This window comes from Petromyzon marinus, chromosome 17 (genome assembly GCF_048934315.1).
Source record: "Petromyzon marinus isolate PM22_M1 ecotype Great Lakes invasive population chromosome 17, UKy_Petmar_22M1.pri1.0, whole genome shotgun sequence".
Classification (NCBI taxonomy): domain Eukaryota; kingdom Metazoa; phylum Chordata; class Hyperoartia; order Petromyzontiformes; family Petromyzontidae; genus Petromyzon; species Petromyzon marinus.
In genome coordinates, this window is record NC_133683.1 from 19676104 (window position 1) to 19693365 (window position 17262).

General features: G+C 47.9%; 1 protein-coding gene across 3 annotated transcripts in view; it reads right to left on the reverse strand.

Moving 5' to 3' along the window:
- Window positions 1–17262, reverse strand: part of LOC116943200 (serine/threonine-protein kinase D1-like) — a 168337-nt gene that overhangs the window by 13240 nt on the left and 137835 nt on the right. For all 3 annotated transcript variants that reach the window (XM_076067712.1, XM_032955849.2, XM_076067711.1), the window contains 8 exons: window positions 15093–15216; window positions 11550–11627; window positions 10036–10336; window positions 9547–9599; window positions 8716–8788; window positions 5767–5873; window positions 1806–1967; window positions 784–882 (listed from right to left, as the gene is read on the reverse strand). In XM_076067712.1, coding sequence (XP_075923827.1) covers window positions 784–882; window positions 1806–1967; window positions 5767–5873; window positions 8716–8788; window positions 9547–9599; window positions 10036–10336; window positions 11550–11627; window positions 15093–15216 — 997 coding nt within the window. The remainder of the gene's footprint in view (window positions 1–783; window positions 883–1805; window positions 1968–5766; window positions 5874–8715; window positions 8789–9546; window positions 9600–10035; window positions 10337–11549; window positions 11628–15092; window positions 15217–17262) is intronic.

Consider the following 17262-nt stretch of genomic DNA (forward strand, 5'->3'; position numbering starts at 1 on the left):
GTATTTTTAATTTGATGCAAGTGAATCCCAGCCGTGGTCAGTAGTTTGTTGCCAATCTAAAAATAAATGGGGCAATTCTAAATGCAGTTCATTGACACACCCAGGGACTTCGATCCCATTCTCTTTAACCCTTCTACAATTGTAATTCATGCCACACCCCAATGCTGTTTGCAGGTAAATATGGGCGACAGGGTGGCGCAGTGGTAACACTTCTGCCTCCCAGCAAAGAAGGGCAACCTTTCTGTTGTTTGGAGTATGCCATGTTCTCACCCTGCTCTGCACGGGTTTCCCTCTGGACTCTGATTTCTTGCCGTAGCTCAGGAGTCGGCAACCTGCGGCTCCGAAGCCGCATGTGGTTCTTCAAGGACTGCTTCCTGGCGTTGTTCATCAAGGACCGCCGTCTTGAATTCACGTTGCATTGCAGATCTTGAATTGTCTAGTTATTTTTTTATCGATTGAGAAAAAAAAATGTCTCTTCGTGTTATTTTGCTTGCTGACCCCTGACCTAACCTTATAAGCTCACACGACGTAACCGGTATTGGCCCGACACCCCAATGCTGAAACATGACCTGAAAATGACTATTGGGATCACACACATTGCAAAATCGCCCACCCTACTGCAAGACACTTGGCCAAACCCTTCCGAAAAAAAGTCCCGAGGACTCTGTGAGGGCCTTCCTGGATAAACAAGCGTAATATTACATGTATAGAGCGGTCTTACAACCAGTCCGTGTCCGTGAGCACGGCTGCAGTCGTGTGGTGAGTGCAGGGGCATCTGCTTACTTGTGGAAATGGATCTGCGGATGCCAAGAGCACATTCTCTGGCTTCAGGTCGCAGTGCACAATGTTTTTGAAATGCAGATGCCGCAGTGCCACCAAAATCTGAAATGGACAAAAAAGGGTGCAATGGTTTAGATGGGGAAAACAGCAGAGATGAGTTGACCTCGATTCGGTGTTTAAACCGTTCGAAACAATAGCGGTGAACTCTGTTTTGATGGCAAATTAGCTGTCTGCTTTTACGAACAGGAGCGTTTGTATCGGCTCTATATAAGCGAGTGGTGGCACGGTGGTTAGGGCACCACGCTATTACCGGAGTGACCTGCGTTCGATTCCCGGCCACGGCTAAGGTCAAGTGTGTCGCTGCACTTCACCAACCTGCACCGACCACCGTGGTGAATCATGGTTCTACAAAATCCCCCTTCACCCACACAGCACCAGACTGAAAAAGGGCCATGAGTTTATATAAGCTCTGGAGAGTGCGCAAGGATTCAGCATTTCCATTTGTTGGGCTTCTAAAATTCCCCAGGAACTCAAAGCACCTCATATCGCATCTCATCTCGGATCAGTCCAGTGTCCAGCTGTAGGTTTAGTTTTTGGCCTAGGGGACCACCCCCTGATGACAGCTGTCCCTGTGCGGCACAAGGTGATGAAGCACCACCATGCAAATGGGCATTCCTCTGTCGGTAAGGATCGATGTTGTTAAAAACCTATTAATATATCGATGTTGTTCTCGATGATTCCAATTTACCAATTAGCTAACGCCGGCACACGACGACCGACTCTTTTTCAAAACACTGCCGCGGTTTGTTTAACGTCCGCTGCGAATCGGACGGCGCACACGTTCTGTTAACACCGCCCCCCCCTCCCCCGCCTCGCAGCATTAACCAGGGCGGCCGGGCAGGGGGGTGGGCGGGGAACTCCTCTGCGGCGTTGCGCTGCTCCACAAAGGAACACCGACCCCAGCGCCACCCCCCCCCCCCCCCCGACGGCTGGCGAGGGAGGACGCGCCGACCGCGGCGACTCGCCTGCGTCACGAGGAACTTGGTGTTGCGTTCGGGGAGCCGACCCTTCTCGCTCGAGAGGATCATCTCGAGCATGTCGCCGTGCAGCTTCTCCATGACCACGAAGACGCGCTCGGGCGTCTCGAACATGCTCTGCAGGTTCACCACGCCCGGGTGGTGTAGGCTCTGCGGGGGCGGCGGGGGCGAAGAGGGAGCGGGGTAACGAATAGACGCAACCGCTCAGCCACAACACCTCGGCCACACCGCGAACCGCACAGGGAGACACGAAAAAAAAAAACAAGTTCACGTGCATCAGCATGTTTACTTCCCGAGCTGTACAGCTTCTTTCTGCAGGGGGACTCGGCCAGCGAACACTGCCTCAACTCCCATCGCTACCCCTATCACTACCCCAACCACTGCCTCTATCAACCCCAACCCCTATCACGACCCCTTTCACTACCCCCTACCTCAATCCCTTCATAACCATTGTTGCCTGCTATCCTACCACCACCACAACTACACAGCCACTTTTAATGACCCCACTCTCTATTTTAACCACTATCCTCTTACGTACAATGTTATAATCATTTTAAAGCGCCTTGGACTAAGGCGCTTTAATATGATCCCAAAAAAAATAGTTGACAATTTTAACCTTCATTTTTCTGAAGCTGGTAATCTTTTTGATAATGTATTGGGAGTCACCCCTGCTCATGCAAATTCCTACACCCCTGTCCAAACATTAAACAAATTTAGTTTCCAGCCAATCCACGAAAGAAATGTTCTGAAACAACTGTCCTACCTCAAAGGGTCCTCCTCTACCGGAGCAGATAGTTGTCCCGTCTTTGCTCTACTAACTGTTGGTCACCTAATATACAAACCTATAGCTCATATTTTCAACCTGTCCATCAAAGAAGCATCAGTTCCTCTAGAATGGAAACATTCCTATGTCTGTCCACTTCACAAAGGGGGCCCTAAAGATGATCCCAATAACTACCGACCTATCTCAATTTTGTCCCAATTGATGAAAATTTTTGAAAAATTATTGAACTACCAAATTAGCAGTTTCCTGTCCACCAACAATCTACTACATCTAAAACAATCTGGGTTCCGAAAAACACACATCTGCTGCATTAGACTCTCTGAATCAAAACTACAGTAGCCTTGATAATAAGCAGTACTGTGCCTGTCTTTTTCTTGACCTGTCTAAAGCTTTTGATACAGTAGACCACAACACCCTGCTTAGTAAACTAAGTTGCCTCGGTTTTTTCCGAAAACAAAGTACAATGGTTAAAACATTACCTCTTTTCTTGCACCCAAACTGTATTCACAGATGGTTGGAGGTCAAACAGTGTTAAGATAACAAAAGGGGTTCCACAGGGTTCCATCCTCGGCCCCCTCTTGTTCTCTCTTTATGTCAATGACTTGGGCACTGAACTGGATCATTCCAGGGTAAATCTTTTTGCAGATGACACGATACTGATTACTGCTGGCCGCTCTCCGGATGACGTGATTGCTAAGCTCCAGGGTGATTTCAACAAACTACAACATCAGCTAGTTGCTCTTAAACTAGTCCTGAATACCTCCAAAACCAAGGTGCTATGCTTCTCACCGGGACTAAATCAGGAAGTTATTTTTCCCCAATTAGATTCCTTAACTAATGATCAAATAGAGCAAGTCAAGATCTATAAGTATCTTGGGGTCTTCCTGGATTCAAAACTGAATTTTGAAGATCACATTGATTATATTGGTAAAAAGACAAAAATAAAAATTGGTTTTCTGTATCGACAGAAGCACTGCTTCCCCCCAATGTTCCGTTTGGAATTGATAAAAGCTACCATACTGCCTCTACTTGACTACTGTGACATCGTGTATAAATCAGCCCCAAGTACTGTACTGAAGAAGCTTGATTCCATCTATCACTCGGCCTTAAGATTTGCATTGAACTGCCCATATAGGACTCACCACACCACTGTGATCTCTACATTGGGTCAAACTTAACATCTCTTAATGTTAGACGGCTTGTGCACCAGATCTTATTTATTCACGATGTACTTACAAAAAAATCTGCAGACTACCTACTGGATCTCCTCTCTGTTTCAAAGAACAAATTTGACCTCGGGTCTTCGCTCATTTACCAGCTTCACATTCCCTATTATCGTACAAAAACCGGAGGAAAGGCCTTTGCTATTGATGCCCCCAGGGTCTGGAATGCTATTGCCAATAAACTGCAACTTGAATCACTACCTATGAGATCTTCACTCAAAACTGCTCTAGAGGAGTTATACACCCCTAGCTGCCACTGCTATTCAGTGGCCTAAAATAAAATAAAATGTTTCGCTCCGGCTGACCGCTGCAAAGTATTATCTGTAATTTGATTTAGTGTGCTTATCTTAAAGGTGCATTGAAAAATGTGATACTCCGACTGATGCTCCTGTTGTTGTGGAGTGACTCATGCAGCCAGCTATGGCTCTAGATTTTGGTGTTTTAATTTATTTATGTAGTTTATTGTTAAAAATTCGGTCACAGTCCCTATGATCACTGTTACATTGCATTTATGGCTTTTATTTTGGTGATTTCGAAAAGTGTTTTGGTTTGGCCATGTTTTTGTTTATTGTAGTACGGAGTTAGACTGATGGCCTTAATCTTAGTTGTCTTGTGGTTGTTGTTGTTGTTTGACTTGCATCCCACTGGGATTTTTGCACACAGCGTTGGTGTACGGTGCTATTTCAGGAATATTTTGATGTTTTTTTTCCTGGATTTTCTGTTTGCACAGTCACATAATCACTTTAAGATGTTTTCTTGTTCATGTTTTTGTTTTTTGTTTGTTGCGGTTGCATCCGATTCAAGATCCGAATGGCTCACAGGGCTATATCAAATAAATATAACTAAATGGAACTCTATAAATGTATATACGATCAGAATAAATGATTGTTTTTATTTGCCAAATCATTGTAGGCCCCTATTTAAATAGCAATTTCGGGAACTGCTCTCCATCCCCTCTGGCGTGCATCTCCATCTACCTCTAAGTAAACAAATTTAGAAATGCGCAATTTTTATAACCTAGTTTATCACAAGCGTGCAATATTCGTACATTGTAAGCTCCAATTAAACAGTTCTATCTTGCATGTTCTACTGAACTGGTTAAATATCTGGGAAGAGTCTCGAACATCACGCAGCGGAAGCGAGTTCCAGGCCGATGGACCACTGAGTAGGTGGGTGGGTGAGTAGGTGAGTGGGTGAGTAGGTGAGTGGGTGAGTAGATGAGTGGGTGAGTAGGTGGGTGGGTGAGTAGGTGAGTGGGTGAGTAGGTGAGTGGGTGAGTAGGTGGGTGGGTGAGTAGGTGGGTGGGTGAGTAGGTGAGTGGGTGAGTAGATGAGTGGGTGAGTAGGTGGGTGGGTGAGTAGGTGAGTGGGTGAGTAGGTGAGTGGGTGAGTAGGTGGGTGGGTGAGTAGGTGGGTGGGTGAGTAGGTGAGTAGGTGAGTGGGTGAGTAGGTGGGTGGGTGAGTAGATGAGTGGGTGAGTAGGTGAGTGGTTGGGATCGTGAGTTCCTGGCCAATGGACTGCTGAGTAGGTGAGTGGGTGAGTAGGTGGGATGGTAAGTAGATGAGTGGGTGGGATGGTGAGTTCCAGGCCACATGATCGCTGGGTAAGTGAGTGGGTGAGCAGATGAGTGGGTATGATGGCGAGTTCCAGGCCAATGGATCGCTGACCACAAGGCTGCAGGGTCCAAACCCTGCTGTCAGAGCAATCAGCGTCAACATGAGCTGCCGCATGAAGATGGTGACGATTGCCAATGGAGTGCACCGGCACACACCACATGTCCATCAGATCGCGTGACGGAGACTGGTGTAAACACTCGTGTGCGTATACGAATGTGCACAGCTTGCAGTCAATCCGTTGCGCAGGTCGTCACGAACGGTCGGTGCGATGTGGTCGTCTGTGCTCGCGGCAAACCCACGCCGGCGGCGTGCGTGCCGGCCGGTACCTGCAGGATGGCGACCTCGTTGCGCAGCTGGCTCTCCTGCTTGGTTGGAAAGCGCAGTTTGTCGATCACCTTGATGGCCACATCGCTGCCCGTCTTGCGGTGCTTTCCTGCAGTGCCGCCGCAAGCAAGGAGCGCCCGATGGCGGGGAATGTTTTAATGCAACGCCAAAAGACAAACATTTCCCGTATGGCCTTCAAAAGGCCGTTTGAGACGAAGTGGTGTGAGCGAGTATCAGAATCTGTATTTATACTGGAGGAATCCGATGAGCTATGAAGCTCTTTTTCACAGATGTTTGGTACGGGCGGGTCAGCAAGTTACGACGCCTGTGCAGGCCAGCAGGGCACACAAAGGGGTGGTCCATAGCGCGACTCGGTTGAACAACCAAATCGATTTACACATTTGCCCACGTGACAAATTTATTTCATCAGCTTTGTCAGGTGGCGGTAGAGTTATAGCTAAAATTGGCATTGATATCTCCATGATCTGACCCAAACATGAGTAATTATGAATCACACACACATACACACATTGTTTTTAATGATAAATGTCGTGATGCGCTTGCAAACATTTTAGGGCAAGTGTCGCTGGCAATGGTCACTGGAAACAGTTGCTGCATCTTCTTTCTTTCGTATGGTTGATGTAGATTCAGAGCAACAACTACAATATCACATTCAGGTGGTCATGCCAGATAACCGCATCGGGAGTAGCGGAGTGTATCGCTGTGATGTCTCCTTCGTATTTGTGGATCGGGCATTGCGTCGTTCTATGTTGTTGTACAGTCTGTTCTGGATGACCACAGTCGCACACTGGAGAGTTTTTAAGGTTCCATTTGTGCATTAGCACCTGGCTTGGTTTGTGTGGCTCATTAGTTGCCGCATCATTTTCCATTACACCTGAGAGTGTTCACTCCCGGAAGGGCCTTGCGCGGTTGAAGGAGATATATTGCCCGCTTTATTTTTTTGTTACTTTTGCTCTCCACAACGATGCTAATTGATTATGGCGTGTTGCGTACGACAACAACAACAAACATGAAAATTCTCATTGCTGCTCACCCGAGTAGGCAACTGCAATGGCTGCTTCCAGTCACACAAGAGGCAACGTGGACTACCTCTACCTGACGTTGTGGACATGGCAGGCCCAGATTTATCCATCAAATGTACTTTTCAATAAACCGTGTTTTTATTTGCTAGTCATGATGCTGACACTTTATGCCATTTCTAAGCTCCCTCTCCAATTACCATGTCCTTTCTCAAAGGATTTTGGCAATCAAGGTCTTCCTTCCATTTAGCCTTGTCCATGATATTCCTCAAGAACAGTCGCAATAGATACTCCCAGTTGCACCCAATTGTTCAAACTGCACATGTTTGTATGATGTACGTAGCCAAGTGTGCTAACACTGGTCTACAATTTTTTAGACGTCGTCTGCTTCAGAGATGGAATGTGCTCTTTATTATGGATCTTGATGTGCCGAATTCAAATATGACAATTAAAACAACTTATTGGCTACTGTTCCCAAGATATTTACGTTTTTACATTTTACGTCTATGTATAGTGTAGTTAGAGAAGTTTTACTCATCAATTGTAAACCTAGGTCTTTTCATGTATTTATAGTTGCTTTACGTGATAAGATGTCACCTGTCCTGGTCATGTAACACTTTAAAACTCAGCAAAAGGGTTGTATAAATAAAATGTATTATGAAACAAAATTATGTATATATAATTACATAGTTTAGTTTGTTTTCCTTAACCCGCATTATAATCGAAGGTGCGGGTTAAGTAAAACAAACCAAACACAAAATTCAGTTTTGAAGAAATGAATTTTCAATCTAGATTAGCACCTTCTTCACATGTACTTTCCCTGGCTGCGTCTTGTTGTACCTATGAGATTCCCAGCCAACACCACATTTATATTCAGCCTCTTAGTTTCTTATTACATGTCCAAGAAATCCAACTGACCAATCATAACTTTCTCATTGTGCACCTGCTATCCGTAATGCATTTAGTGACTCATCTTGTCTGTCCATTCACTGTTTAACAGCCTTCATTAAAAAAAACAAATTATCTTGCTTCTAGTTTGCGATGTAGGATCCCTGTACTTTTCCACCTTTCACATCCATAGAGGAAAACAGACCTGCACATGTCACATTACAGTATTCCAATTCCTGCTGTCATTCAGAATGTCTAACTCTTCAATACAGATCGAATATTCTGAAACAGCACAGCTACTCATCATAAATGCACTGCTTGTGTAACTGCCGGTGACAATTTGTCACATGGCCTTTACGCAGCTCCTCTGCCATCATTTGCAGGGAGTTTGGCTGCTCGGTAACCACCACCACCAAAACGTGGTTTTCTTTGCACATTTGTAGGCCCTGCAACTCGCTTGGCAAACGGCTCCCCTGAGCATTTCCTGGGACTTGCGATGCTGCCCAGGCTGCCCCTGGGGCTCATTGTCGTTTTCATCATCATCATCATCGTTGTTGTTGTTGGTGCTGTGCCCCGGTTGCTCTCTCTCACTTCTCTCTCTGTTTCCCTGCCATGGCCTCTCCCCACTCACCCCCTCCATTAGACCTGCATAAATGTTTTGTTCTTTTGTAAATTGTCCCAAAAATGTTTGCCTATTACAGTGTTATATACAATATTCTTTTCCGTTCAAGGTGTTGAGTTGTTTGTGCTTGTGCACGACTGCCAATGGAGCAACTAATGTATTATTACGACTCGATGTTATCCGATCCGATTTGTAATCCCATAATAGAGTAGGTGGAAAGGTTGCAAACTTGAAATGGTAGAGGAAAGGATCGCCTTGGAATTTAAAACAGTGTATGTGGCTGCAGCAGCAGCCAGTCTATTACAGCTGTGAAGATTAAATATTCTCAGTTTGATTGGAATGTGATTGCACACTCTTTCCAAGGCATATATACAAACACAAAGTGCACTTATTTAGTTTACCTCCGTAAACGATGCCAAACTGCCCAGAACCCAGAACCTCGTCCGGGAAGATCTGGTAAACTTGACTTATGTCCTACACATAAATAACGTGCAAGTGTTAGGGTCTGCCAAGCAGTTTCCAACAACACATCAATTGAGCGCATGATACATCCTGCATTGTTTTTATTTTGCACGCGAATGGAAGCGTTTGTAAACCTCCTGGCATTTGGTTGTGGGCGATGCAATCATACGTTGACATAAACCATAACAATTGCCACGGTCGCCCAACCAAAAGCATCTTTTTTCACCCCAATTAAAAGAAAAATGCTGATGAAAAACATTTATCCAGAAGGCACGCATAGGCTGAGGAACCTAAATGTGTCATTCATATTTACGTGGCGAAACTCAGCATTGTCTTTATGTATTACTGGAAAATGTGTGTGAAATTTAATTATTAAAGTCACCCCCCATTTGACCTCAACATATTGCCTGCATTATTCTGACAAAAAATATTCTCAACTCTCTCCTGCAAGATTAAATAGTAAAAAGAAGAGAGCTTAGGCATTTATAAAACCACATTTGATTAGGTTGCTGACTTTTTTTAATCCTGGGAAAAGGTCAAATATAGCACAAACCTCGTGATTAACACATTTGATCTCCAATTCCTCCTGGTTAGAATGAGCCCCTAACTCGACTTGGTAAAGTGAAAATTAGTCAAGCACCATGCCTCGAACACAGAAATACGTGTCCTATAATGTACACGGAATTAAAATTTTATTGCAATGGAACTTATTTAACAATGTGCCAAGGAACCGGTTCTCGGATTGTTGGACTCATTCATCGCGCACTCACCACGTTCTCTTGAATTTGACTGTTCGACACCGAGATGCTGATGGAGACTTCCCCTGGAACACAAGCACCAGAGTTTGGGTTCATTCATTCATTCATCTCCTTGCCGCAACCTCTACCCTCGAGGTGAATCTTAGATGCGGCGAGCTGTGTGTGTGTGTCTGTGTGCAAGATAATTTTTTTTGTTTCCCCTTTGCTGAAGCAATTTATATAATTTACACTCGCTGTGGTTCTTTATATTTAGCAGCCAGTGAAACAAGACCTTATTGCCCAACGAAAAACGATAAAAATAAAAACACAGGAGAAAGTAGCTAGATGATTCATGAGTCCGAGCAATAAGCCAGCACCACGAAGATGCAAGAGTTTGAATGTGGGTGGTGTCAGCCGCCCCCCCGATTTAACTGGTTTCTCAAGTGTAGGGGAACTGGTCGTCTCAGCCCACGGTAGACGACCACTCCTCCACCACCGTGCCCATCGAGGTGCGCCACTCACGTCGGCCCTGCCGGGGCGTGTGCCCGGTGTGCCCGGGGGGCGCGGCGCCCTGCGACAGCACGGGCATGAGGGCCTGGCGGATCGCCATCTCCCAGGTGCGCGCCACCTCCGTGCCCACGCCACTGCTGGGCAGGCCGTAGCTCATCACGGCCGCGGCGCCCGTCACCGTCACCGGGTTCTCCCCGACGAAGTACAGCATGTTGGCCGTCGTCACCTCGAAGCAATGCGGGTTGCTGCCCGGCGGCAGAATGCCGAAGTTCCGCGACGTTTCCACGAGAAGGATCTCGGACAGTGGAATCTCCTGGGGTGGTGGGGGGTTGGGGCGGGGGAGGTGGGAGGCAGGGAGTGGAGAGCAGGACGCGATTGAGGAGGCTGCTTGGGCCCGTCGATCGGTGGGGTTTGCATTGAGACGTGTAGGGGGGGAAGTAAGCTGTACACGTGTGGTCCGTTCTGATGGCACACTCTTGCTGGGGGGGGGGGGTTATTTGACCATGCGCCTAATATACGGCACAGGCATTACCTGGCTCTCGGTCTGCGGAGAAGGCAACGGGATGCACTTAATAGCGTTTGTAAAACGCTGACGAGCGGTGCGGCGGTTTCCTTTACAAAACGGGCGGCAAAAAGGGCCCGAGTTCGATTCACAACTCGGGGCGCCTTTCTGTGTGGAGTTTGTATGTTCTCCCTCTGTTCTGCGTGGGTTTCCCTCCGGGCCGCTCTCTGGTTTCCTCTGTGAGCCTCTCCCCACCCCCCACCCCCGTATAATGCAACTGGTATTGGGCAAATATTCATGACAACAACATCACCCAGTAGTGCAAAAAACTATTTGTCAGGAAGAGAGTCTTGAGACTCAGCGAAGCTTTCCTGGGTAAACAAACAAGAATTTAATGGTAAATGAAAGAGTCCTCGTATCGATTTTAAGCTTTCGTGACTGCGTGGATTCACATTCTTGGTTCTACGTAACTTTACCGAAAGAACCAAGAATAAATAGTCCTCATATCGTGAATGTATGAAGTGCGGTCTGTTCATCACATAACTGGACCACTAGCTCATTATACAAGGTGCTAACCCTACACGTTAGGAAACTCCTCATGCCACCGAATGGATTACAAGACTCAACGCTGCGAACATGTTTTGCACACGGAAGAGGCAGACTATCATACTTCACTGTGCTGGCCAGTGTGAGTTGATGATGAAGGTGTGAAGCATCGACGCGGGAGCACACAAGTACACAGTGGGCAGTGCGGTGTGGAAGTGGCCAAGCAAACCAATGCACAAACCCTCCTGCAAAAGAGTCTTGAGACTCAATGGGAATTTCCTAGATACATTAATAACACCATTATTAACATAGCATGAACGCACAACAGAGCTTATAACAATGTGATTTATTTGAATTCAATATAATATTTGTCACATTGCAGGACTGTGCATGATGCCAGCTTTGGGGAGGACTTCATCCAGCAGTGGATAAACCACGGTCGATTATGACAATCCATGTGCATGGGGTGCATCCGTACCTTGTAGTATTTGCTGCCGGTGTCGGTCTGGAAGAGGGTGAGGCATTTGCTGTCGAGACGCCAGTAATGTCTTTTCCGCTGCAATGAAAAAAATGCCGTCACCGTTCAGCCACATGCCAAGACAGCTGCGGTATTCCCTCGTTATTCACGAACTTGCTGTCCGTGGTTGTGGCATTCCGCGAACGGCATCCGGAACTCTACACGACTGCATTGAGAGAGAGAAAGACAGCTAGCGAGATGGTAATGAGATCGTGATCAGAGAGAATGCAATGTGAGAAAATGATGAGATCAAGTGATGAGGAAAAGCGATGAGAGAATATAGAGACGAGGCAGATAAAGAGAACTTCTCAAACCTCTAGAAGATAGTTTTTCATAGGCCAATATCATGATCTGCAAAATTTGGAATTCACGAGCATGTCCAGAATGCATCCCTCACGATTAACGAGGGAATACTCTGCACACATTCATTCTCAGAGTTCAATTGACCAGGTGAGAAGCAGGTGAGACATCTTGTCTCTCTTTGCAAGTGTCTACCAGGTCAACAAGTGACAGCAGCACACACAGAGTAAGCAGCAGAGAGGAACTGAGGGGGTATCCTGGACAAAAATAAACCTCTATAAACGACAAATATTAATCTTAAATGTAACCAATACTGGCTTCATCAAAGCACATGACAAGTCGTTTAAAAAAAAGGTATTTATGTTGAATTGTCTCCACGTGGATGGTTGCATAATGACCACTAAACTATACAATTGACCCACTAAATTTACACACTCAAAAAAGCTGTATTTTCTGGACAATTACATTTTTTGGTGGATTCTGGATAGCTGTTATTTTTGCTCCTTGTTAGTGTGGACCATCCCCATCCTGTGATGTCATGTAAGAGCCACCACTACCCGCAGTCCTGAGCTGTGGTTGTCCTTCTAAAAGCTAAATGGGGCCTTGACCAGCTGAAACAAAGTCAGAGTCTGAAAGGTGACCCGACACCAAAGTGTTCGAGTGAGAGGGAAGCAGACGCATGCCATTGGTGCGGTCATGGTGAGCCCTCATTCATTGTTCCATTCTTATTGAATAACCCTAATGACGCCAAGGGCGTGCGTTAATGTGTGGCCTGCCAACAATATCTGGTATGTCGTATTTGGCCCTTTTGTGAGTAAAAGCTTTCCTACCCATGAAATAAAACAACAAATACATCGGTCCTTTCACGTAAAGTCTGAGTGTCGATCTTGGCAGAGGATATTTTTGCTGTTGTTCCATAATTAATTTTTTTGTCCGAGGTCTTGGCATCCCTGTGTGCAGATTCTCCATGCAGTTTAAAGACATCTCTTTGGAGAGTTGAAAAAAAAATACGATTTAAAGCAATAAAATGCTCCTCTAAATCACGAGGTGTCACCACAACCTCTTAGTGCTATACCACGGACTTCAAAAAAATCGGCGGATGATCAAAACCCGTTAGCCTCGCGGCTGCTAAGCAAAGATCGTCGCTTCATTACCGCAAAAGCATGTAGCAATCATAATGGCCGGCCATGTTTAAAGCAAGGTTATTACTGTTAATTCCTTCCACATTCAACGGAGGACTGTGAGAGAAAAGGCTAAAAATAACAACTGTTCATCCCACACAGGACTGCTGGTACATCTGTGTGTGGAGCGCACACGCACGCAAACACACGCACGCGCGCACACACATTGTGTTGATGCCTCCATAATTTAGTCGTTAATGCAATTCTGATTTCAAGCAAAGCCTTTTGCTCCAAATGCAAACTCGTGAAATGTGAATCCTGCCGTGCAGCGATGAATTTTAAAGCACATCTTCCAGTTTATTTCCCATTTGTGTTGGGTTTCCAAAATAAATTATATTAATGCTTGGAATCCAGAATTCCATTAAGCGAAGGGAAGGGGGGGGGGGGGGGCAGATAACTACATTGAATTAAAATGTTCCTTTAAAAAAAAATGTTCCAGCGTAATTCAGTCACAATTCAAATAGACTCCCCCACTCCTTCCCAATGCACCCAATGGATAATTCTCAGCTCGCTGGCTGCAACGGTAAATTCGCGGGGATTTTTTTTTTTGGCCGGGAGCTGAATCGCCTAGCCACGTATCGCATGGCCGATCGCTTTCACGGGAACAAGATGACCCCCACCCCCCCTCCCACCCTGCCCCCCCCCCCCGCCTCCACCCACCGGTCTCGTTATACGGCATCGACAGACGCTCGGCACGAGTAATTTTGCGGCAAATCTCGGCGCGAACGGGGTTACATCGGCAATTAGCGCAGGCAGCCAGACCCACACCTGACAGCATTCGCCAGGGTTCAGTGACACCCACCACGTGATCATTTTGTTCATTCACACGTTAATTATTCGCCATAATAAACCAATGTTCTGCTGTTTCCTGTGGCCCGTGTTTGCACGTAGCGCTGCAGCTCACCGCAGCACGTGTAACCTACTCAGCTCCGCGACACAGATCAGGAGGGAACTTCTTTTGGAATCCGACAGTCACCATCAGCGGAACGTAATATGCTCATGAGGAGACGCTATCCAAGACGGCCGTACGGTACGCTTCCGAAGAGAAACGAAGCGCATCGCTAAATATAATTTTGCATTTTAAGTCTAATAACTTGTGCTTCTATAGTAGATGAAGGCGATGCCGAGATAATGCGATGATCATTGCATTCTCGTGACGTACTTTGGAAAGTTACAAGAGATTTGACTTTGGTTGGTCGACCTTTAGACTCTCGATAAACAAGATGTTCGTGAAAGAATGCACGAACCTAATTAATTTTAAAGATTCAAACAAAGTCACGATCATCCCCCTTAGCCAGGAAATTTAAATTGACAAAGATTCAGCTTTAAGTTTGTATTACCTACTCTACGTGAATCGCATCAGAGCGATGGTTTCCATGTACTGTGCATTGCATTTTTATAGGCCTGCTCGTCTGCCTTTCGTTCTGGTCGCTCATCGTCTACGAGCCCACGAACAGTGCGTCCATTTTGTTATTGGTAATATCTCAACGCCTTTCCAATGGTGCCAATTCGCATCGCACGCCGAGATGAAGTATCGCGACGGAGTGTCCATTTGGAATGTTGGCCTGAACACGAAGTTGAACGCACAACGCGTGGCCATATGCGGACAAGAAGACATAAAGAAAGATTCTCACTTGTCCACACATATCCATCAGTCTCGCAATTAATGTGTTCAGCTATCTGTGCATGTGACCATCCTGTCCATAAGCTCCTGACCAGGTGTCCTTTTGCTGTGATGGCCTCTTTTCCAAATTTTATTCCAATTGATCTATTGGCCTCATGTCACGGAGATGACGAAGCCATTCCAGAAAGAAAGAAAGAAAAAAAAACACGAATTTAATGAGGATTTTACGTCCGCGAGTGGGCTGAGATCATCAAGTCATTGAATTTGAGAGCCCGCTATAATCACGGGCGGATGAAACCCAGATTCAAATCCAGGATCACAGCGGCGGTGGTAGCTCCATACACCCCCCTCCCCCTTACTCCCGCCTCCCCAGCAATGGGCCACATAGCTCCCTCTTACCAGGGTGTCCTTGTTGGTGAAGTGAACCATCCAGCCCTCCTTAATGAGCAGGCTGTTCTTCCGCTTGGTGTGCTTGATCGACTGCACCACCCGCATCAGGGGGATGTTGTTACTGGTGGACGGGCTGCATTGGGGAATGGCAAAACAAACAAACAAAATAAACATTAAAATAACAGACTCGATAAAAAAATAATTGGTGCATTTGCTATTTGGCACGTTCGAACAGCTGAAGGCTTATCCTTGCAGAAGTGGCCACGCTTCACCAGGCGTAAACGCAGAAGAGGCGTGAGCCGTCACATGGGGCCACGTCTGGCGCGAGCCGTGGGGTCACAGCATGGGACGTTGGGTCACAGCGCGAGCCGTGGGGTCACAGTGCGAGCCGTGGGGTCACAGCATGGGACGTGGGGTCACAGCGCGAGCCGTGGGGTCACAGCGCGGGACGTGGGGTCACAGTGCGAGCCGTGGGGTCACAGCATGGGACGTGGGGTCACAGTGCGAGCCGTGGGGTCACAGCGCGGGACGTGGGGTCACAGCATGGGACGTGGGGTCACAGCGCGAGCCGTGGGGTCACAGTGCGAGCCGTGGGGTCACAGCGCGAGCCGTGGGGTCACAGCATGGGACGTGGGGTCACAGCGCGAGCCGTGGGGTCACAGCGCGAGCCGTGGGGTCACAGCGCGAGCCGTGGAGTCACAGCGTGGGACGTGGGGTCACAGCGCGAGCCGTGGGGTCACAGCGCGAGCCGTGGGGTCACAGCGCGAGCCGTGGGGTCACAGCGCGGGATGTAGGGTCACAGCGCGGGACGTGGGGTCACAGCGCGTGACGTGGGGTCACAGCGAGAGCCGTGGGGTCACAGCGCGAGCCGTGGGGTCACAGCGCGAGCCGTGGGGTCACAGCGCGTGACGTGGGGTCACAGCGCGGGATGTAGGGTCACAGCGCGAGCCGTGGGGTCACAGCGCGTGACGTGGGGTCACAGCGCGAGCCGTGGGGTCACAGCGCGAGCTGTGGGGTCACAGCGCGAGCCGTGGGGTCACAGCGCGAGCCGTGGGGTCACAGCGTGAGCCGTGGGGTCACAGCGAGAGCCGTGGGGTCACAGCGCGTGACGTGGGGTCACAGCGCGAGCCGTGGGGTCACAGCGCGGGACGTGGGGTCACAGCGCGGGACGTGGGGTCACAGCGCGAGCCGTGGGATCACAGCGCGAGCCGTGGGGTCACAGCGCGGGATGTGGGGTCACAGCGTGGGACGTGGGGTCACAGCGCGAGCCGTGGAGACACAGCGTGGGACGTGGGGTCACAGCGAGAGCCGTGGCGTCACAGCGTGGGGTCACAGCGCGAGCCGTGGAGACACAGCGTGGGACGTGGGGTCACAGCGAGAGCCGTGGGGTCACAGCGCGGGACGTGGGGTCACAGCGCACGGCTACTCTCATTGGTGATGCTGGAGCGATCGTAGTTGTCGTCGATATTTTTGTCGGAGATCCTTGAGTCGTTGTGATCAGTGGTAGTGGAGTTATCGATTTGGTTGCTTCGTGCTGGGTTTTGTGGTTGTTCACAGCGCAGCCCCAGAGCAATTGTGCCTACCTTATGACAATAAGAATATTTATTTATACTGGAGGAATCCGATAAGCTATAAAGCTATTTATCACAGATGTCCAATAGGGGCAGGTCAAAGTATAGGAAAGGTAAACTTAAAAATAGAAACAAATAAAACTAAACAATGTTTTATTCTTACCAGGAAAAGGCCACTGAGCTATTGGCTTGTTTTTCAGAAGCTGAACGAAATGGATTATCATGTGGAAATATATCGCATCAAAATAATCTAAATACTCTGTGGAGCCGCCTCCAGGATTCCCACCCAAAAGCAAACAAAGACAAAGATCCCCCGTTTAGCCTTAACAGACTGTGGGGGCAAGTGGTGTTGGTAAGCACCTATGAAGGTTGGCATGGCACACGAGGGGGATGGTTGGCCAACAGCACGCCCGGCCGCCTTTGTCTTCCCAGTGGTGACGTTTACACACTTCACCAGGTACTCATTTGAGGATGAGTCGACCGAGGGGAGGCCCAGAACCGGTTCAGATAAACGCCGCGAGCGGGAATCGAACCCGGGTCGCCGAGGTTCGAAGTGCGACACGCTATAGCCATTACGCTACCGCTCCACTACGATTCCCTCCACCATC